Raw genomic sequence first — 21,695 nt, forward strand, 5'->3', positions numbered from 1 at the left:
TGGACCCCTCTGAATACCCAGAGATGCATCCATGTTCTAGCACATCCAACGTCATGGAGCACCAGTGGGTCTTTCCTGTGGGCTGGATGTGGTAAATTCGGGGGATTTTGGAGAAAAATTGGGTTCCCCCATCCTGCCAGAGGGTGAAGGACTAAGGGGAGCCCATCAGGAGCCTCCCTGACCCATGGATGGATGGGGACAGCAGGGAAGTGCCCAATCTCTGCTGAGGCCATAAAAGCTGCAGGAATTTCACTTTTGTGGTGATTTCCTGAAAAACAGAGCTGAGGTGAGGAATGGCACCAGGGTGACCCCAGAATGGGTCTGGTGTTAGGGCTCTAAATCTTCTTCTTTACACAACAACTCTAACATAACAAGAAAACTCAGAATAATTGATAAGTTCAGTAAAATCAACCATGAATGAGTTTTAATCATCTCTGGGAGTGGACCCTGTATTTGGTGTGTCAGGGAAGAGCACTGGCTGTGTGTCCCACCGAGCCTGGGCAGCAGAGGCACTGGGAGCTCTGGGGTGATCTTCCCTCAGTGCTGGGGCACAGCAGGGATGAGCTGGTCAGGATCCAGACCTCAGGCATCTTCCCCAGCCCAGCTCTATTTTTTGGGCACTCTATGGGTTTCTCCTTGAGTTTCCTTTTGCTACCCAAGCCTGGCACTGGGCTGCTGCAGGAACGTGGCCAAAAGCCCAATGGCATAATTAATCAGCAATTATTCTGATTAATGCAACTGGGGGGTGGTGGGGTGGGAAGCGAGGTGGGGAGAAATCCCTGAGCTGCTCCTGGGATCCTCAGGATCAGGAGGCGGCACATCCTCGTGGTGGGAAGGAGTGAGGCATCTGCCCTGTGCATTCTGCTCTCCCAAAACACCTTAAAGCAGCATGTGAATCGGGAAAAAAAAGATGTTTTCTTCCTGGTGCAATAAAATCTGAAGGGGTGAAGGGGCAGCTACACTTGTTAAAGTTGCAAATATGCTGCACTTTTACCTGCAGGGAGCTGCTGCTGGGTCTGCATGTTGGCACAGTGCTTCTTACCACCCTCGATGGCATTTTTGGGGGTGGAAATAAAACCCCAGAGGGATGAGACCACCCACAGCAGGTCACTCCTCTCTCCTGGGTGCAGAGGGTCATTCCTCTCCTGGTTTGGGACTTCCCAAGCTTGGTTTGTGTGTGTGTGTGGCTGAGGAAAGCAAGATGGAAGGGGATGATGGGCACATAAACATCCAGAATCACTAACAAAGGTTTGAAAGTGAAAAAAAATCACTCAGATGAGCGCAAGGACGAGCTCAGCAAGGCGGATCCTGCCAGGGACTGGGCTCAGGGTCCGGCCCAAAGCCCAGCCTGGAGCAGCCCAGCCCACGGCCGGGTCACTGCGGCCCCTTGCTCACACAAAGCCGCCTCTGTGTCCCCAGGGAGAGCAGAGGCGGCAGCAGCTTCTCCCGGGACAACGGGAAAACAAACCCCAGGGCTCTCCCGAGGCTGGGAATTTGTGTTTTTAAATATCACATAGCACTGCAGGAATGCATCCGCAGGGCAGGATCAGAGCTGCGGCTCATCCCAAGCACTGCTTCCTGCTGCCTGCCTGTGGCAATAGGAGAAGGGGAAATGACTTTAAACTAAAAGAGGGGAGATTTAGGTTAAATACAAGGAAAACTCTTTTACTGCAGAGGTGGTAAAAAACTGGCTCAGGAAGCTGTGGATGCCCATCCCTGCAAATGTTCAGGGTTAGGCTGGACAGGGTTTGGATCAACCTGGTCTGGTGGAAGGTGTCCCTGCGAAAGCCAGAAGGTTGGAATGAGATGGAATGGACTTTAAAGGTTCCTTCCAACCCAAACTATTCCATGATTCTGTGAAAATCCCTGTTGCAAAGCACCGGCCTGCAAGCCCTGAGCAGAAATCCAGCCCCTTCCTGTGTGCCAGTGCCAGGCACAGGGACAGGACATCCCAGAAGTGCCAGGAATACCTAGAGCAGTGTGAGCTGCTCCGCTGAGCCCTGAGAGGGCAAAGAACCCAAATTTGGCCACTGAAGCCCCATATTTGCACCCTCAGCCAGTGTGGTGCTTGCTGGGTGGTGGTGCTTTGCACTCCCAAATGGGATGATTACTTGGATTTCAGATGTGGAAATGCAAGAGAAGACTAAAACAGGGGCTTATTTTTAATCCCTGTTGTCTCAGTTCCTAAATTAACACTTTTGGAGCCTGTTCTCACTTGATTATCACCCGATGCCGTGAAATCCTCTGAAGACAGGATGTCCTACTTAACAAATCAACTCCGTATTAGGTAAATATACATTCTGAAGTTTTAATTAGTCCCATGCTACGATACAGAGGTGCCCTCAGGATTCATCTGCAGCATCTGCTCCCCTCTGCACCCCAAGCCGAGCTCTGGTGTGCAATGGGAATTTTGCCAGAGACGCAGCAGCAGGTGCCAAGATCCCACAGCAGCAGGGAGGGAGTGAGGTGCCTTTGAGAGCCTCCTCCAAAGCCATTGGAGGTCTCAATGACAATTAGCAGAGATTCCTGAAGGGTCTTCAACACAAGGCTTGCACCTTCAGCAATCCAGAGAGCAGAGCTGGCATCAACCACAGGTTTGCTGGGAAGAATCCCCCCGTGAGACAGAGCTCAAGGGCACGGTGTCTTGCCAGCAGAATGCTAATGATGCTGCCCAAATGGCGTTCCTTAAAATCGTCTTTTTATCCAGGGATGTCCAAAGTCAAGAGCTCTGGCAGATGGACCAATGTTTCCCAAGGTGCTTGGTGATTTGGGCTGCTGGATGAATTGGGGAAGGAGGGTCTCTGTGCCAAGGGCAGCATGTCCATGGTCCTGCCCTCCAGCCCACTGTTCCAGGTTCATCTCCACCAGCTGAGCCGTCAGCAGAGCTGCTGCCTCTGGTCATCATTGCCCTGGAGTAACCAGGTTGGGTTTGGGGGATTTGCCCTCGTTCCTGCCACCCAAGGGAGTGCAAGGAAGATGAAAGTGAAGGCAAAGGTGAAGGTGATGATGAAAGTAAAGGTGAAGTAGTGATGAAGGTAAAGGCCTGCTAAATCCCCCAAAACACCAGGTCTACCATTTGCTTACCAGTTCTGTTATTCCCCATCCTTTCTGCACTCCCATCCATGGCCCCGTCCTAAAAACCAGTATCACTTGCCCTCTCCAATTCCCAAAACCTCTCTTCTTCAGTAAGGGGTGACATTAAAATCATCTAATCTTTGCAGCACTGGGGTGACAACCCTTGGGGGACACCAGTTAATCCATCCCACTGCCTCCCATGGGGACCAGCACTCCCTGCATCCTGAGAGATGCAAACAAAGGTGAGAGCAGAACACAGAGCACTGGGACGTCCTGGCAGTTTTAACTTTGGCATTTCCTAACTTCTGATTTTGCAGCCTGGCTGCGTGAGCAGCCAGCTCCCAGATCCCAGAGCAGCGTGCAGTGGCAATCAGAGCACGGCAAATCAATTCATGCCAGGCTGTACCTTGTAATGTAAATAATAAATCGGATTCAGTAGCAACTGAATGCAGCCCAGAGCCCTGAAATTGGGCTTGGAGAAAATAAGAATTTGAGGCTGTTAAGATGCAGCAGGGTGGTGTATGGTCATTAGCTGTGAGATGCTGGAAAACTCTGCTTGGATAATGGTTTTCATTTGTGCCCATTCCCACTGGAATAACAAATGCAGAACTGTGGTGGTGGCAATGCCCAACCTGGGGAGAACCCTGGTGAGGATGGCAGGATCCGTCCTGCTCAAGCCTCAGTTCCCTAATGGAGAGCAGATGGAGCTGGATGAAATTCTTTTGGCCCCAAAAAATTACAACACATGTAAAAATAAAACCCTGTAATTAGTGGGAATTTCATCAGGTTTCAGCTGGGACAGAAAAAGCCAGAGAGCAGCATTCAGCTGCTGCAGAGTTGCAGCTGGACATGGGGCAGTCTCAGCACAGGGTGGGCTGAGCTACTGCAGGACCAGCAAAACCCCCCATCAAGTACCCATGAACACCTTCTTAAAATGCTTTTTATTCTTTTTTTTAAATACTAAAAAGAATTAAAATACTGTTCTTGTGTTCTTTGCCCTTGCTGGGCATTGATTGGGAACCTGGCAGAGATGGATCCTGCCATCCCGCCGTGTCCTTGCAATTACATCATATGTGTCTTCTCATTGGATTAAGTTGCAAATTCACAATTTCACTCAGGGAAACAATATTAAAAAGAAAAAAGCCAGCCCTCTGTTCTGAGGGAAGGGAGGTGATCAGACTCTCAAATAATTGCCTTGAAAATAACCGTGACGTGCCAAAATCCAATTAGAAATATATCTATATAAAACTCCAAATGGAAGAGCTCCCATGGTTTCAACCCCTCTCTGTGTCCCAGAGAGCAGAAAAGAGGGAGCAAGGCCTCGGATGTCCTCTGCCAGTAAATCATGAACCTTGGGAAGGTGCAGATGTCACACTGTGAGTGACAAGAGAGTCACCTGCCCAGCCAGGGGCCAGGTGTCAGCACAGGTCACAGGTATCTCCTGGGCTCCGTAAGCCAGAGCTCTGACGTGACCTGCAGCACCCCACCCTGCAGCACTGAGCTTTTGTTCTTTTATTATCAGCATGAAAATAAATTCTTTTCAGCGAGAGATTTTTATAACACTAAATATTTCCATGCCTGGTTGAGATAAGCACCATCCATCAGCCCACACCAGGCAGGAGACTTCAGCACGAAGCTGTTTTTGATTCTATCTCCCTGCAAGTGCCTCAACAAATTCATTTTTAAGTCTTTGCACAAAATAAAAGGGGGGGTGGTGGGGAGGATTTGGGAAAACCTTTCCATGGTGTTTAGCTTGGGAGTGTCTGTTTCCAACCCATGGGGATGCAGTGAGGGGGGGTCCCAACCAGGCCTGCAGTGGGATGCCATGGGGGTCTTTGTGGAGGTGGCATCTCAACAGGGCAGGATGTCCCAAGGCCACCACAACCACGTGCCCAGCCACTGCTGGATGTGTGATTCTGGTTCCTCCCCCTCGCTGGGTGCACTCTTTTCCTGCTGACGAGCAGTTTTCATTAACGAGCAGACAAGCAAAGCACCAGAGAAATTAGCCACTTTTCTCCTTGGACAAATAACTTCCGTCTGAAGGCTTTTCATCTCCTCCCTCTCATCCTCGCGGGGCGCGGTGGGAGGAAAGCTGATGTTTAATTACTTCCTTTATTCTCTGAGAAATGAACGTGCTGAATCATCCCAGCCTCACACCCTCTCCAGAGCCCGGTGTTGGGGAGGGGTGGGACCCACGGGAACACTGGTGCTCTCCCTGCCCAAATCCATATGCATGTGGAGGGGAAGCCTGTTGGTGTAGAGCTCACTGAAGCCACTGTCACCAGCTTGTCCCCTTCCCACACCATCATTGCCTGGAGAAAAGGAGCTCATGCTTTGAGTGTCCCAAGCTGTGTCTCAGATTAGGGCTTTCCCTCCTAGCTGTTCAACTCCTGTTTAGCTGTGTAAAGCCCTCAACCAGACATTAAAAGACCCAAAGTCAGACCAAAACCCAAGACAGAGTTGCTGGGGCTGTTTAAAAGATGCTCCACCGTGGGAGGGATTGAGTGACAGCCCAAGAGTGATGCTGGACACTGTAAAACCAAGGATGGCTGGAGCGTAGAGCAGGTGTGGGGACCACACCACATCCCCAGCCCTCCCCACACAGCTCCAGACTCAAGGGTTTTCTGAAAATCCTTTGGAATTTCAAATGGACAAGCAGTCTGAATTTCCCAAGGCACCTAAATCTCACCACAGTATCCCCAGTCCATTGGGATGCTGGGCTGGCACAGGCTCATTTGCAGATGAGGAGGGAACAAATTCCATCCGCTGCACACGTGAACCCTTTACTGGAGAAGTGCAATTACTACCAGAAAAATCACAGAAAGCAAAGGCTGGGAACAGCACAGCACTTATTTTTAATAACAGCTTGGTGTAATCTGCACACATTTCTCAAGCGACATCAGCCTTTTCCTGCCAAGGCCTCTCTTTTAACCATATTTCTCTTGGAAAATTTCTGCCATGGCTCAAAAGCTGTGTGTATAGACAAAGGCTAAGGGAGAAATGAGAAATTCAAAGGGATGGGGAGCACGTTCTTTCTTTATCTGCCTGCAACAAGCAACATTGCCCTGTCCACTCTCCTGAAGCAGGAGGAGGAATGCCAGCTCCCCCCAGGAATTTTCGAGGGGTCTTTTAGCACTAGACTCTTTGCAGTCTACATACAGGGTTTGGGGGCTGATGTCCCCACTACTCACATGGCCTGTGACTCGATGTCCCCGCTCCCTGCCTGGCAGCGTGGTTGGCTCGTTGAATGTGTCAGCCCTGGCCAGCTCCCAGCGCAGAGCTGAGCCTGCATCCAGCCTTGTCAGGGGCTTGAGCCTCATCCAGAGCAGCTCCTGATTGAGCATCCAAAGTTTTGGAAAGCTCCTATTGATTTGGGGAGCTGAATTTAGTTTTGGCAAGTGCTTCGCTCTCACACACACAGCTGCACAGCCCGGATCCAAGAGGATTTTGTGCCATGGCTATGCAAGGCCGAGGAACAGCCACACAAACCCTGCACGAGGCTGTGCAAGGTCACTGCCACCTGCTGCACTTTCCCAGCCCACGGGGCAGTGATCATCGTACAGTGTGCTTAAGCTGAGTGTTCTTCCTCTTAAAACAGGGATGAGGGTGCTGCCCTGTGCTGCAGTGGGCCTGTGACAGGGAAGCCTTGCAAAGGTGGAGTATCCCAGCACAGGCATCTGCTTGTCCTTGTCCTGGGCAGCCAGAGGTGTTCCCACCCCGCTCCCATCCCGGTGCAGGATGAACACAGGGTGCACAGCCAGACCCCGTCCAGTCCCTTGGTGGCTGCAGGGGCTGGAAGTGACAGTCCCTGTCTGGGTCAGGTGTGACAGCTGAATGCAGGCACCTACAAAAATACCTGTGGGATTGTCACCTCGGAGTAATGACGGGTGCAGGTGACACCTTTCTTCTCCATGCTGGTGTGCCAAGCACCAGTGAGGTTTGGTGGGTACCCATTCATGCTGAGACCACCCACCAGAGCCCATGCAGCACCCACGGGGGTGACCACCCTCCTCTGCCTTCCGCATCCAGGGAGCTGGAGGTCCGGGAGAGGAGAGACATTTGGGATGGAGGGAACAACCAGGTGTTTTCCGCTCTGTTCCACTGCAAACAAGAGCAAAAACCTGTCCACTGCACCCTGGTGTCCCCAAGGACCTGTTCCCCCAGCTGGAGAGACACAGCGGGGATGGTGCCCGGGCAGGGATCGGGGGATCATGCCCCGGGCAGGGATCGGGGGGTGATGCCCGCAGCCCCGGCAGGGATCGGGGGATGCTCGGGGATCCTCGGGGCGGGCGGCAGCGCGGGGCCGGCGGCGGGCGGAGCCCCCGGGGGTGGCGGATGGCGGCGCCGCCCCCGGCGCGGACACCGGGGCGGGGCGGGCGGGAGCGCCCGGTGCCGGCGGCGGCGCGGGGGGCGCGGGGCTCCGTCCCCGCCCGAGCGCGGCGCCGCTGCCGGAGGATGAGCTGCGGCCGGCCCAAGGACATGGAAGGTACCGGGCGCGGGCGGGGGGGCTCAGGTGCGCGGCGGGACGCGCTTCCCCCAGCCGCGAACGCGCTGGGCACGGACCTGGGGATCCGCTCCATCCGAGGGGCTGCCCTCCATATCTCCCCGATGCTGTCCCCTCCATCCTGGGTGTCTGTCCGTCCTGCATCCCCCGGTGCTGCCCCCTCCATGCCGGGGGTCTGTTCTTCATCCCTCGCCCGGTGCTGCCCCCTCCATTCTAGGGCTCTGCCTGCCCTCGATCCCCAGTGCTGTCCTCTCCATCCCGGGAGTCAATCCCTCCACATTCCCCTTTACTCCTCCATTCCGGGGAGAGTCTGTCCCCGTGCCCTACCCTGGTATTGTGGTGTACCAATGAAATGGGCTGGAAAATTTGGCTAGAGCAGGCGTGAGGACAGGGCAGGCAGGGCCCGGGGGTGCTGGAGCAGGGCACAACCCATGGGAAGAGCATGTCAGGGTGGAAGGGGGCTCACTGCAGGTGGGGGTGTCTGTGCCTGTGGGCTCCCACGCCTGCCTCCTGCCAGGAGAACCTGCCCAGAGCCACCTGTCCACAGGATTCATGTCCACTGCCCTCACTCCACACTGTCCAACCCTACAGAAGTCCTCTGTCACGGGTGCTCAGGGACCTCCTGGCAGTACCCATGGGAGTCTCAGGAGCATAGATATTCCAAAGGTATGCACATTCCCCACAGACATGGTGCCCACTCCCTCAGTGTGTGCCCAGGGCACCCACTGTGCTGCACAGGGAGGACAGAAAGGACACCTGCCTTTTGTTCCCTTCCTCCTCCATCCTCAGGAGGCACCAGCAGTGGGCAACCACCAACCTGAGCTCCGTCCCTGTGCGGGGCTCCCATCTCATCTCTGCAAGCAGAGAATTCAGAGGGAAGTGCTGGGGTGAAACTCATGGCACCCAGGGCCTGAGCTAAGTACTCTCCAGGGGAATTTGGAGAGATTGGAGAGGGTGTCAGTCCTCTTTGAGTCTGGTTTCATCTTCCTCAGATTGTAGGGAACAGCTCAGGGCAGGACCTGGTCCGTCCTATAGGCACAGCTTCAAAGAGGGGATGTGTTGGGGGATTCCAGAGATCATCACCGGAATGATCATCCCTGGAGGCTCCACCAGCACAAGCAACACCTCTGCCCTGCACCAGGGTGAAGCCACATGCAAGGGACAGAAGGGACCAGGGCAATGGCAATGCCAGCTGAGCTCATGGCTCATGCAGATGTCACTAAAACCAGGATGAGTTCCTCACAAAGCTGCTTCCCAAACTGAGCAAATTCCCTGTCCAAGGAGTCCTCAGAGACTTCTGGTCCCATCCACCCTTCACCTGCCTGCAGGAACACAAGAGAGAGACCAGCTCCCCGAATCCACCTCCAATTATAAGCAAATCCCTCGCTGTATTTGATGTTAAATGTCTCTTTCCCTCCCAAATGCAGTGTGATGACCCACCCTTAAGGGTCGTCACACACGGGCAGCCAGGCAAACCAGAAAAGTGATTTCATTCCTTGTGAAGCTTGTTTCAAGCTTCTCCCGTTAATCCTAAGAAGCCTGACTGCCCCCACTGCAGCTGCCTGCAGACACGGCCCCATCTGGAGGGGAGGTCTGTGGGACAACCACACGCACAATGGCATCAAAGGCACAGGGATGTTCCTGAGGCCATGCTGAGAAGTGGTGGCAGAGGACAGAGCAGGAGTCAGGCAGTCTTTGCCCGTCCAGGCATTTGGCTCCCCTCGCTGTGCCCCTGCCTGCTCCTCCTGCAGCTTGGCTGGCTGCCACCGTGTCCCCCGGGCAGGTCCTGGTCACCTGTGAGCAGGAAGCATCCACGGAAAGTCCCCTGGCAGCCGGGTTGCTCGTAGTGATCAGCCCGAGCCGACTCGGCACCCACATGGAAATGCTTTTGCCGGGGAATGCTGCCACATCCTGCCCTGAGGTGCCCAGCCCCGGGAGTTTTCCCATCCTTCTCCCCACCAGCAGCTGCTGCTGCTCTGAGCCTCTCCAGCGCTCACGTTTCACCAGCCATGGAAGTGCCTGGAGAGGGAATGGGAGTGGGAGCAGCGCTGTGCCTGGCGAGGGGAGGGAGCGGCGTCTGTCCCTGCCACTGCAGCAGACCCTGTCCCACCGCTGCTGGTCTCCCTGCGGTGACCCGGACCTGGCTCCCCCTCCTGCGCGGCTGGAGAGGTGCCCAAAATGGATCAAAGAGCCATGGAAACAAGCCGGCAGCTATTCCCCGGTGGCAGGCAGGCAGTGGGGTGTCACTCACAGGAGGCAGGCCGACATGGCACAGGGACCCTAGAGTAGCTGGCAGGTACTGGGAATAGCGGGGTCACAGTGGCTGTTTGGGGACCCTTCCCCACTCCAGCTCGGTCTCAGCCAGCCTGGACGTTCCTGCATTCTTCAGGATTCAGCACAGCCTCTGCTCTGTGGGAACCCCACTTCTGCCCGGACCCCAACACGACCATAGCCATGAGAGCTTTGGCCAGGGGCAGGTGCACCCTGAGCCCTGCGGCCCCTCCCTGTTAAGGTTCTTCATCACCAAGATCCTTCTTCGCATTTCCCTAAGCCAGCGGTGACCCCGGTGCTGCCACACTCCTGCCATGGCTCCGCTTGGCCCCAGGGCACTTTGATGCCCGCTGGGTCCGGTGTCCCCTGCAGCAGTGTCCCCTGCAGCAGTGTCCCCTGCAGCAGTGTCCCCTGCAGCAGCCCCCCTCGGCTTCCCATCCATCCCAGTGCCAGCTGGCCCCGCCGCGGGATTAGGCGGGAGCACGAGAGGAAAGCACCGAGCATCCCTCCGGATCAAACGCCCACGGGGAGCGGGGAGGGGGTGTCATTCACCCCCTCTCCATATGAGACCGGCTCGGGGCCGCCTGGAGCTGGGATGAGCGTGCAGCCGGTGCTCGGAGGCAGTGGGAGGGAGGCGTTCGGGGGAATCAGTCAGGTGTGGACGAGGTATGAGGGGAGGCAGGGATGGAGCCGCACTCGTGACAGCGGTGCCGAGCGCTCACGCGCATCCCTCCTCCCGCCGAGATGCAGCAGGGCCGGCCATCCCTCTGCTGCGTCTCCACCATCCGCAGCTCGCAGGGACCACCCGAGCCAGGTGAGGGGTCTTCAGGGCATGGCCGGGGGGCTGTGGGGCCAGCGGGCCTGGGGAGAGATGCTGCATGTGCATTCCTGACCGGAGGGCACAGCCTCGGGGTTAGCAGAGAGGGGCGGAGGGGATGGAGGGCGGCTGGTTGCTCGTGGGGAAGCTGTGGCTGCTCCCTGTGCAGGGTACGGAAAGGAGAGGAGAGCCCGTGTTGGATGTCACCCCATGTCCCTGCATGCAGCTAGCCCAGGGCTGTCGTGACACAGAGCTTCTCTGTCCCCGTCCTTTCCTTGCTCCAAAATGCTCCCACATGCCCTGCTCAGCACCCTCCCTACCGTCCCATGTCGAGTGCTGCCAGATGATTGGAAAGTTGGGACCCAAGGGCTGGGCTTGGGAAACTGAGACTGTGGAGGAGCTGCTGGAGCCAGAGTCTCTGGGCTGCAGGGCAGCCACTGCCTGCTCCAATGGGGAGCCGTGCCCCCAAGCTCCTGGACCTGCCTTTCTTCCCGGCTCATTTTCCCCTTTGACTTTCACTGCTCTTTCCCATCTGCTCCCACTCCTGACGTTGCCTCCAGCAGAGTTTGCTGCAGGAGCAGAGGCACCGTGTCCTGCTGCTGGGGCAGACACTCCATAGCTCCCTATGGATATGGGTCCTGCTGATGGCCAGAGCCCCCTTCCCTCTACTCCCTGTGGCAAGTCCTGGGGAAGCCCTGGCACAGCTGAAGGACACAGCTGTGGCACCAGCCCCTCCAGAGCTGCCAGGTTTGTATCTGCTGCAGCACCCATTGAGATGGGCAGTTTCCAGCTCAGGGGTATCCCAGCACAGCTACAGTGCTCAGGATGCCAGGGACAGGACAGTGGCATCTCAGACGTCCTTGGCTGGAGGGAGCACAGCCCCCTCTGCTCCTCACCCGACAGGCTCAGGGTGTCTGAGACTGTTGGAAGTCATCAGAGACATCCCCAGATCCCGGGACAGCAGCAGAGACCATCCCTACCAGTCCTGCCTCTGCTCCACACTGAGCCTCCCCAGGGATCTCCCTCCACCTGGTTTGCTCTAAAATCACTTCCCCAGCCATCAGACAGGTCCTCTGCCTCAGTTTCCCCATGGCAATGCTTCCTGCTGGATGTGTTTGAGAAACAATCCTGTGTGATGTGGTCTGGGTATCCTGGGACAACCCTTTTTGGCTCCACTTTGACTTTTTTTGCCAGTTTTTCTCCTATTGCATAAAGGTGTACTTGAGTGGTCTCTTTGAAACCTCTTCCCTCTTAAAACCCACGAATCAGGAAAACAAGCTATATCAGGATTTCTCCAGCCCTTCTGCTCTCCCAGGGTGGTTTGTCCTTGAAGTGGGTCTCCTTTGGGTGCTGCTCTGCTCTTGGAGGTGGTTCCTGACTTGCCTGGCTCCCTGTGATGGGAGCAGGTGAGCTGGGGGATGCTCTGGTCTTTGCTCCTGCGGATCAGAGCTGCTTATGTCAAGCTGTCTGGCTTTTATCCGGAGCAGACAGAGCGTGAGCCCCTAATACCCACTGACCCTCCTCCTATGGCAGCTGGGTCCCTTCAACCTTCCTCAAAGGAAAGCTTTGCAACCTCATTGCAACCCCAACACCCCCAGCTTGTTAAAACACAAGAAATTGGACTTCAATGACCTTTGTGGGTCCCTTCCAACTCAGGATATCCTATGATTCTATGAATAAGGGATAAAAACCCTTCTTTGTGGGTAAATGGCTCTTTGTGGTCATTATTGAAGGGCTGGTGTGTGTTCAGCCATCACTGGAGTGCACAGCAGCTGTCCCCAGGCACCCACAGTCTGTGCTGGGGGACCAGCCTGCATTCCCTTCTCCACCAGGCTGCCCAGGGAGGATTTCTCCGCTCCTTTTCCCTCGGTGGTGGCAGCTTGGTGTCAGCCTGGGTCATGGGAAGCAGCTTCCCTGGGCCCCCTCCTGGTCCCTGTCCCAGCAGAGCAGCAGTGACAAGCAGGAGGTTCTCACCACGTGTCGGGGATCAGCTGCGGGTCCTGTGTCTGCTCAGCTGGCGGGTGTCAAAACAAACGTCGCTCGTGAGGGGTTTGTGTGGGCAAACATCTCCTCGGGTGCCTGCTGGATCCCAGCACCAGCTGGCGGTTCCTGGGCTGGTGGATTTTCTTCTTGGCAATGGGAAAGGAAAGCAGGAACGGGGAGTTTTTGGAGACAGGGGCCCACAGCTTGAGCTCACTAGGTCCTGCAGGGTAGAAAAGGCATTTTGGGGGTGTCCAGGCATGGGGTGGACGGGGCACCACGGCCGTCTCTCACCCCCCTTCCCTCTGCAGCCGCCGCTGCCTCCTCTGCTCACTTCAGCTTCTGCCGCAGCCTCCTGGAGCACACGGTGTCAGCCGAAAACCTCAGCTACCGCCTGCAGCGCAACCCGGGCAGCAGCCTCACCTGGCACGACGGCCGCAGCCAGCGCCCCGACAGCGGCCGCACCGTCAAACTCCTGCGGCAGCCGGGCACCGAGGGCTCGCAGGTACCCCCACACCCACCCCAGCACGCCCAGGGGAGCACAGCTCCTTGTGTCTGCCAGGACCCCCCACAGGAGCATCTCCTCTTTCCCTGCAGGATCAGGCCTTCAGATCTTGGTTTGCTGAAAGTCCTCGTGATTATTGGGCATTTAGTTATAGTAACATATGTAAACATCTTAATGTTGGTGTTTCCATAGGGCCTTGGGCTGTGCTGGGGGGAGTTCTGTGTCACCTCCCCTCTGTGCATCACCTGCCCTCCTACCTGGAGCTGGCACTTAATACCATTTTGCATGAATTATGCCAGGACCAAACTCCTTATAATGCCTTAAAATTGCTGAGTGCTTGTGTGTGTCTCTTAGCCCGGTTTGGACCATTGTCTTCTTAAAATTTGGAACTACTGTACTATGGAGGTTGTGAGCCAAAGGTTTCCATCCATTCACTGCTGCCCAGACACAGGAAGGAATATCAACCCTGCAGGTGGCTCCTGGTGCTTCCCAGCCCCTTCTTAACACCCTGGGAGTCAGGTTCAGAGGTGGCACATCCAGACAGTGAATGTTGGAAAGAGAACAGGGGAAATCCAACTGCCTGGCTTGCAGCTGCCAACATGGCTTTTGTATCACAGGGCCTGCCTGGTTTGGCTTCAGAAGGGAGCAGGGACCCCACAGGGATGGGTATGGTCGTGATGCTCTCAGGAGCAGCAGCTCCAGGGGAGACAATGTCACACGTGCTGGTGGCACTGTCCCATCACCTCCAGGTGGCTCGTGCATGGGGACACACCAGCCGCTCTCCAGCTGACAGCTGTGGCTTGTCATGGTTCTCCCTCCTCCACCTCTATGTGCTGCCCAGAAGGATTTAGTGAAAAGTTCTTAATTTGCCATAAGCAAAGAAAAATGCCAGAGCAAAGGGAGGTGATGCAAGTTGCTCCTTGCAGCGCCCAGGGATGGCTCCCAGCCCCCGGTTCCCCCAGCCACCTCCTGCCTTGCTGCCAGAGCAGCCTCCCAGCCTTCCTGCCTGCTCTCCTCCACACCGGCGCTCGATATTCACGGCTGAGAGTTTATCAGAGAGACAGCGCGGCTCAGCCGGCTGGAAAACAAACCCATGATCCCTTACACCTCCCCTGCCCCTCTGGGGAGTGCAGGGGCTCACTTGGGGACCCTCATGGGGAGCAGGGAATGCACCCCGAGCAGGCAGTGCGGGGTTTGGGGATGCTGGGATGGTCCCGGTGCAGGGCTGTGTCTGATGTGCGTGCAGCCCAGGGAAATTGCCAGTTGTTTGTCACCTCTTCCCCCGTGCCTCGGAGGGTTATTTGGATAATAGCTGTGGGAAGCTCGCGGTAAGCTCCCGGGAAGCCGGTTGTTATTCCCCCCAGCCCCTCCGCTTCTCATCATCGCTCGTTAGTGAATCCAGAGAGCAAATCGCCTCCTCCTCCTCCCCACGGCACACTCTCCGGCGCGCTCAGCCGAGTGTGAAGGAGCCGCGCAGCCGGCGTGGGCTGGGGCTGCTCCCGCAGGCAGGCGGCTCCCGGGATGCGTCTGGTGGAGACTGCCAGGTCTCCCCAAAGGTGAGGGTTTGGTTCGGAAACCGCATCCTGTGCATTGTCTATTGGATTTTCCATCTGCTTTGAGACGGACTCCTTATTTATTAGTGTACAGCCTCCCAACTTTGCCTTCTTCCCTCTCGCTTGAATGTTCCCAACGAGCTCTGCTGTAGGAGCAGTTCCTTTCCAAGCTCAGATGCTCCCCCGGGCACAGGCAGCAGCCTCAGCAGGCTCCATGGCACGGGGCAGGGAGCACATCTCAGCCCAGCTACCCTCCACTGCCTCCTCTGCAGCATCTCTCAGGAATGCGTCATTAGTTTCAGTAACTGCGGGATGTCTGGAGTCCCTCTTACACTAATTATCCTGCTCCTCTATTAGACATGCTTAATTAGCCAGTGTTCACACGCAGAGGTCGATGTTGGCACACCATGGGCCGCACGCTATCGACCTTTCCCATGCCGGTGTGTCGTGCATCAGCTGCTGCTTCTGCTCTGTCCCTGCCGTGTCCGGGGCAGGGGTGAGCCCTGGCAGTCCAGTGTTGTGGGAAGCAGGATGTCTTTTCCACCCCAGTTTCCCTGTGATCCAGCCCAGGACAATGCCAGCAGCTTGGGCACAAGTGGATGCTTTGGAGCAGTGATGTTTCCTGGTGCTGCTCAAGGATGAAGTCTCCGCATCAGCAGTGGTGGAGAGCTCACCAATTTCTCCTGGGTGCTAAAAGCAGGGAAAGGGAGTTTCTGCATCCTCCAGCCTAATTTCCCAGCCAACCTGGAGGATTCTCTAGGAGAAGCAAACTTTCTCTCCTGTGCAGCCACAGCTCAAGAGGTGTGATTTGCTCTGTACAAGATAAATTCAGGCTGCAACAACCTTGCAAGGCCAAAGTAGCTGTGATGGAAGAGAAAAAATGGAGTTTCCAAGCAGCTCAGGGTGAGACTGGGTGGCTCAGAGTGAGACTGGCCACTGCAGCAGACATCTGGAGGGAAGGTGGGATGGAGGGATGCTGTCAAAAAGCCCTGTCTCCCTGTGGGCATAACTCAGTACTGTGCATGGCATAGCTCAGCAGGTGGTGGAGGGTGGCCAGGGCACACTGGGGTGCTGAGGACTGTGACTGTGCTTTATCCTGGATGTCTCTGAGCATAACAGCACCCCAGGAACAGGCTGTAGGATTCAGAGATGGCCTTAGACACCTGCAAGGCTGCAGGACTTTGTTGTGACCCATCAGCTCAGGGTTGAAGGGTGTTGAGAGGGAGAGAAAGGGAGAATCCTTCCTACTCCAGGGCACCAGCTGGCTGCTGGCTGCTTTCCTGGAGACTTATGGTAGGGATGAGTTTGCACCAATACCAACATCTGGTGGGAATGGCTTTGCACCAGTTCCCACTGTCCTCCAGGATCTCACTGGCTTCATCCCCACTGAGAGCTTCCAGCAAATGCCCATCTCTGCCTGGTGAGGTGGGGACCCTGAGGACCCCCCAGGACATCTCCTGGGCCTGTGCAATGCTCTGCTGGGCTGGGAAATGTGTAGGGTCTCTTGTCTGCAGCAGGAGGGCTGGGAATTTTAAGTATTGTATCTATATACAGCAGGACAATTAGCTCAACCTCCCATCCCCACTCTCCCTGCCTCCCTTACTGGTTCAGGGTGAGCCCAGAGACACCAGAGGGTGTGGAACCAAAGTCTGCCATCGTCACCACAATCCTATGCAGCCAACCAGCATCTCCCCCATCCCTACGAACTGATTTCCATTTTCATCTCACAGGGCTGAATCACACAAACTCCCTAATCTAACTGACTGATCTCCCCTCCCACTCCCCTCAGGTCCGTGGCTGTGACCACTATGGCATCTACCACACCAGCCCCACGCTGGGCAGCCTGGTCAAGCCAGTGGTGCTGTGGACCCAGCAGGATGTGTGCAAATGGCTGAAGAAGCACTGCCCACACAACTATCTCATCTATGTGGAGGCTTTCTCCCACCACGCCATCACAGGTACAGTGTGCCCCCTGCACCATTCCCCAGGTGCTCCTGAGAAAGGTTGTTTGGACATTGGTGGTTCAGAAGATGGACATTTCTGTCCATCTGTCCCCTGTCCCCATTTCTGTCCCCTGTCCCCATGAGATGCAGCCAGGGTGAGAGCAGGAGACACAGCAACACTGACCCAGGCTGGGCAGCAGGCATCTGCCAACAGGGTGAGTTCCAGGACAGGCTGGAGGTTCTTTAAAATTATTGAATTGGTTTATAAGACAGGGAATAGTCTTCTCATCACCTAGCTTAATATAATAATAATAATTTTTTAAAGTTTTTTAAATACTGAATTTTTTTTGCAGAAGAGAAAAGTCTCTACCTAGTTGGAGTCCAAGATTCATAGGTCTTTGTCCAGCTCCCGATCAAGTCCTTCAAGGAGAGTCACCTCTAGGATCTGCTCCCTCCTCTTTGCTCCCTGGGGCAGTGGCTTTGACCTCTGTGAGAGAGCATCATTCCAGTCCAACTTCAATATGTGCAAGGCCAGACTGAGCTCTGCCAGGGCCAGGGGATGGTGGCAGCAAAGTGAGGGCAGGAGCTGCCTGGGGGGGATGCAGAATCCTAATGCAAGAGCTCAGCCAGCCTTTGCTCAGGCAACAAAGGCAGCATTAGTGAGTGTACGCCGGGAAGCAAGGACAAAAGCAGGTTTAAAATCCCTCCTCTAATAGCCCAGACTGGAGGGAAGTGGCTCGGTGGGGACAGCAGTGCTAATGCGTTGTGATGGGCACCCCCATTCCCCCGGGATGACCAGCCCGCGTGGGGACCCTGCACTCGGAAAACATCTCCTCATGTGGGAGCTGGAGCGGAGAAAAGGAAAGCTGCTGCCTGCGGGGATGGGTTACAGGATTGCAGTGCCGGTACCTGTCACAGGCTGGGGACGTGAGCTGCCACCCGGCACTCTCTGAGAGGGAGGTCACGAACCAGGATGGTTTGGGTTGGAAAAGACTTTAAAGCTCATCTTGTTCCACCCCCTTGCCATGGGCAGGGACACCTTCTGCTAGACCTGGTTTCTCTAAGCCTTGTCCAGCCTGGTCTTGAACACTTCCAGGGATGGGGCAGCCACAGCTTCTCTGGGTAACCTGTGCCACCCTCACAGGGATGAATTTCCTCCGTATATCCAGTTTAACCCTATCCTCTGCCAGTCACTCCACGCACTACTCCAGGCAGTGAGGGAGCACTCCCTCCCCATTCCTCCCCGCTCCCCTTTGTGCTGCCCTTCCCTGGAGCCATCCCTGCCCCGCGGGGCTGCTCAGGCACCGGGCGGTTCCGTGTTTGCAGGCCGGGCGCTGCTGCGGCTCAACGGGGAGAAGCTGCAGCGCATGGGGATCGCGCTGGAGGCGCAGCGCCAGGAGGTGCTGCAGCAGGTCCTGCAGCTCCAGGTGCGCGAGGAGGTCCGGAACCTGCAGCTGCTCAGCCAAGGTAGGGCCAGCCGGGCGGGGGAGGCTCCGGGGCTGGGCTGTGGCACACAGGGATGGGCTGTGGGGCAGTTTAGGGAGCACAGGGGTGAGCACAGGGCCAGGCTGCCACACACAGCCCAAAATCCATCAGTGGCCTGGAAGGGAAGAGATTCTCGGGGGCTGGCAGTGGGTGAGCTGTGACGTGCCACCCTGCAGGCTGTTTATTCCTTCCTCTCCCACCTTGTTCCAGCTTCTTTTGGAAATGTCTCCTAGCTGATCTGTCTGTTTGGCAGATCAAACCAACACTGTGAACCGAGCTCCTCTGGGACAGGCTCTGCACCGCCGATATGAGACCTGAGCCACACACTTGGTGTCAGAAGAGACACTCCAAGCTTCCCAGACACTCCAGGGCTCCTCCTCTGCTTCTTCCTTCTCTTTCTTTTAAAGGAATACGTTCCTGTGCAGGGATGGAAGGTTTCTTCCAGCAGACATGGCTCTTGGCTGGAGGAAAATCAGCAAACCAGCTGCTGGGACAGATGATGAACTTCCATCCACCTGAGCCTGATGGTTCACAGGGAAAGAGATGGAAAAAAGGAGATGGCAAAAGGCAGGGCTCGGCACTGTGGAGAACGGGAGCGCAGTGATTCCAGGGACAGCTCGGAGCCATGTGCAGGACACTGAAGCATTATGCACTTGGGCAACATCCCAGCACCCAGCAACTTGTGTCCATGCCTCGGAGCTTATTTAGGGAGCTTTGGTTTCCTCATCAGACTGGGCTGTCTTCCAGTGTCCGGGGAGGTGACGTTACCAGTAGCAAATAAGATGATACAGCCAGCCAAAAAATTCAAAGCAGGGCCAAGACCCAAGCACCCAGCTCCACTTGGTGAGTTAAAAAGGGAGCTGAGTCATCAGAGCTGGAAAATCTGGGACTAAAAGCAGAGTGCATGCACCGGGAGGGTGCCATGGCCTGGAGGAAGCTGTGCCAGGAGTTCATCTTTCATCCACAGGCAGACAGGGGAGCCTGTGCAGGGGCTGGGGGGAGCAGGCAGGGGTGCTGGGGGTGGTGATGGGTGCTGCCCAGGGTGGGGCTGGGGTGGGACAGGGTGCCAGGGTCCTCCCCAGCCCCCATGCGTGGTTCTGCTCTGCTCCATGCTCCTACCAGCTTTGCAGAGCTCTGTTCATCCTGACTTCCTGCCCAAGAGCTGGCAATGGTGCCACCAAAGCCAGGCACCTTCCTGATGACCTTCACCATCATTACAGTGAAAGTATTTGCTGTTAGACCCCCACCTCCCAAACCCTCCCATACAGAGCTACAGACTGTCCTTGTGGGCAGATAAGGAAAATCCATGTGTAAATCAGGATTTCTGGTCAGGGTGGATGCTGTCACCTCCCCACATTCCACCTCAAGCTGTGGGTCATGAGGGTACAAAAATAGCACCCCAAAACTCCTGGGGCATTGGGGTGCAGAGGCAGGTCACAGTGCCCCCCAGCCAGGCACCCTCCTGCCTGCTTCTATGCCTTTAGAGGCTGCCTAGAACAGAGACTAGACCACGTTAAAGGAATAAAGTAGGTATTTATTTTAAAAGGTCTCCAAATGATGCATCTTGGGCAGTACAAAAGCCTGGCCAAGGCTCCACCCAAGATGGACGATGGGTCACGAGTTTTCACACTTTTATAAGTTTGGGTCCATTTACATATTGGGGTTAATTGTCCAATTACAGCTTCAGGTGATGAAGTTCCATCCTCCCAGATTGCTCTCCTCAATTTGCTGTCATTTATACTTTTTGGGCCCAAAGCTGCAATGGTGTCCTTGGTTCTGGAGCTGGAAAAGGATTGTTTTGTCTAACTACACTGTGAAGAGAACTTGCTAACACTTTATATGAATTTCAGAGTTATATACCAATGCGGTACAGAATCTGGAAAATATGAAAGCTAAAACTTAAGACATCACTTCTCTGCTGGTAATAAATTAGACTGTTATTTTAACTCACTGCTCTTCTGACTCTTCCCACTCCTAAACCTGCCCTGTGAATTTGGTCCCTCCAGTCCTTCCTTGGTATGCTCAGGAGATGTCTACAGCCCTAAATCCCTCCATGTGAGGCTGAACATCTTCCCTTTCTGCTTGTGGGTCAGGGGTCTGTGACCCTCAGCTCCATCTGCAGGGCAGCAGCTCCAGGGCTTTGCTGTGTGCAGCTCCCGGTACCCCACGATGCAGGAATTAGAATTTCCTCCTCTTTCCATACTGACCTTTTCAAATATGCAAGAAAATTTGCTCTTCTCACCTCACTGGAGGCTCAGGAGCAACAGAGCTGGGAGAATTTCTTGAGTTTTAAGAAAAGGAAAAAGAAGCCAGGAAAAAGCCCACCTTCCCCACGGTGGGGTTTGTTTGTGTCCTGTGGGGAGCTGGGGGGCAGTGGGAGCCGTGAGGAGGCACAGGGGGCTGCGGGGTGATGAGGGGGCAGAAGCCCAAAGAGCAGATCACGGCTGCAGGTGCCTGCACATCGTTAGAGGGAGACGCTGAGCTTCTCTCCAGAGCCTGGGAGCTGCACAGGGAGAAACGTCTTCTCCAGGCTCCAGCTGGGCTCATGCACTACGTTGGTGGGGATTTGGTTTGGAATGCAGCTGGGGTGCACAGAGCTGTGCTGGGGCTGCCCCAGACCCTCTGGAAAAAACAGGGTTCCCCCCAGATCCTGCCCCAAAACTCATCTGTGCCTTGCTGTGCTCCTGAGGATGCTCTGGCTCCCTCCTCATCACGGAAGAAAGAAGGCACAGAAGAAAGCAGAGACCCAACCAGTTGCAGTCAGCCAGAGCCCCAACCACGGCCCCTGTTTGGATATCTTTCTGTGACCCACCAGCACAGGATGAGGTGGAGGAGCAGGGTGAGAAAATATTCCCAGGGCTGGCAGGAGGATGCTGTCCTGCCCTCAGTCCCTGCTCTGTGTCTGTCCTGATGAAGATGGAGATGGTGAGAGTGGAACATCTTTCCAGGCTGGCTCTGAACTACTCCTCTTGCAGTGTCTGGTGCCACCTAATGCCCATGGCTCGTCCAAGGGGCACCCAAGGCAGCAGGGATCCAGAGCAGCCCTGACATGGCTTTGGCTTGGGTAGCCCTGGGCATACAGCGAAATGCATCTGCATGGTGGATCCAAGGAAGGACAGTTCTCCTCACGGGTGAGAACTTGGGCTGCTGAGTGTTGCACCAGGAATCTGGGAACTGGAGGCAGATGTTGCTCAGGATCCTCTCGGACTGAGGCACAGCTTGGTCACTCCTCATCTTTTGCTGAGCAAGAAAAATACCTTCTACTTGTCCAGCACTTATCCAGGCACTGCCCCAAAACAAACAGTGCTGACAATGAAAAACACATGAATCAATTCATGCAATATTAAAACCAGACAACAATTAAAGTAAACAGAAAGCACCAGCAAGCAGCAGTCAGTCCCCTGCAGCAGGCAGGAGGATGCAGGCAGCAGCACCGGGGCACAGGGACAGGTAATGGCCACACAACTCCTGTTTCTGACAATTTTTTTGCCACTTTATTTGATGGAAATTGTTTTGAATAAGAGGGCCAAAGTGTCACTGGCATCAGGAGTTATGTTCAGCA

The 21,695-nt window shown here is 55.4% G+C and overlaps 1 protein-coding gene across 1 annotated transcript; it reads left to right on the forward strand.

The window, feature by feature from the left end:
* The first annotated feature begins 10,464 nt into the window (after positions 1 to 10,464).
* SAMD10 (sterile alpha motif domain containing 10) lies at positions 10,465 to 20,070 on the forward strand. Its single transcript, XM_063402221.1, has 5 exons — positions 10,465 to 10,664; positions 12,959 to 13,152; positions 16,495 to 16,663; positions 17,975 to 18,115; positions 18,387 to 20,070. Exons 1-5 carry the CDS (start codon positions 10,595 to 10,597, stop codon positions 18,449 to 18,451), a joined length of 639 nt encoding a protein of 212 aa, XP_063258291.1. The 5' UTR covers positions 10,465 to 10,594; the 3' UTR covers positions 18,452 to 20,070.
* The last annotated feature ends 1,625 nt before the right edge of the window (positions 20,071 to 21,695 follow it).

The sequence above is a fragment of the Prinia subflava genome, chromosome 8, assembly GCF_021018805.1.
Source record: "Prinia subflava isolate CZ2003 ecotype Zambia chromosome 8, Cam_Psub_1.2, whole genome shotgun sequence".
Lineage (NCBI taxonomy): Eukaryota > Metazoa > Chordata > Aves > Passeriformes > Cisticolidae > Prinia > Prinia subflava.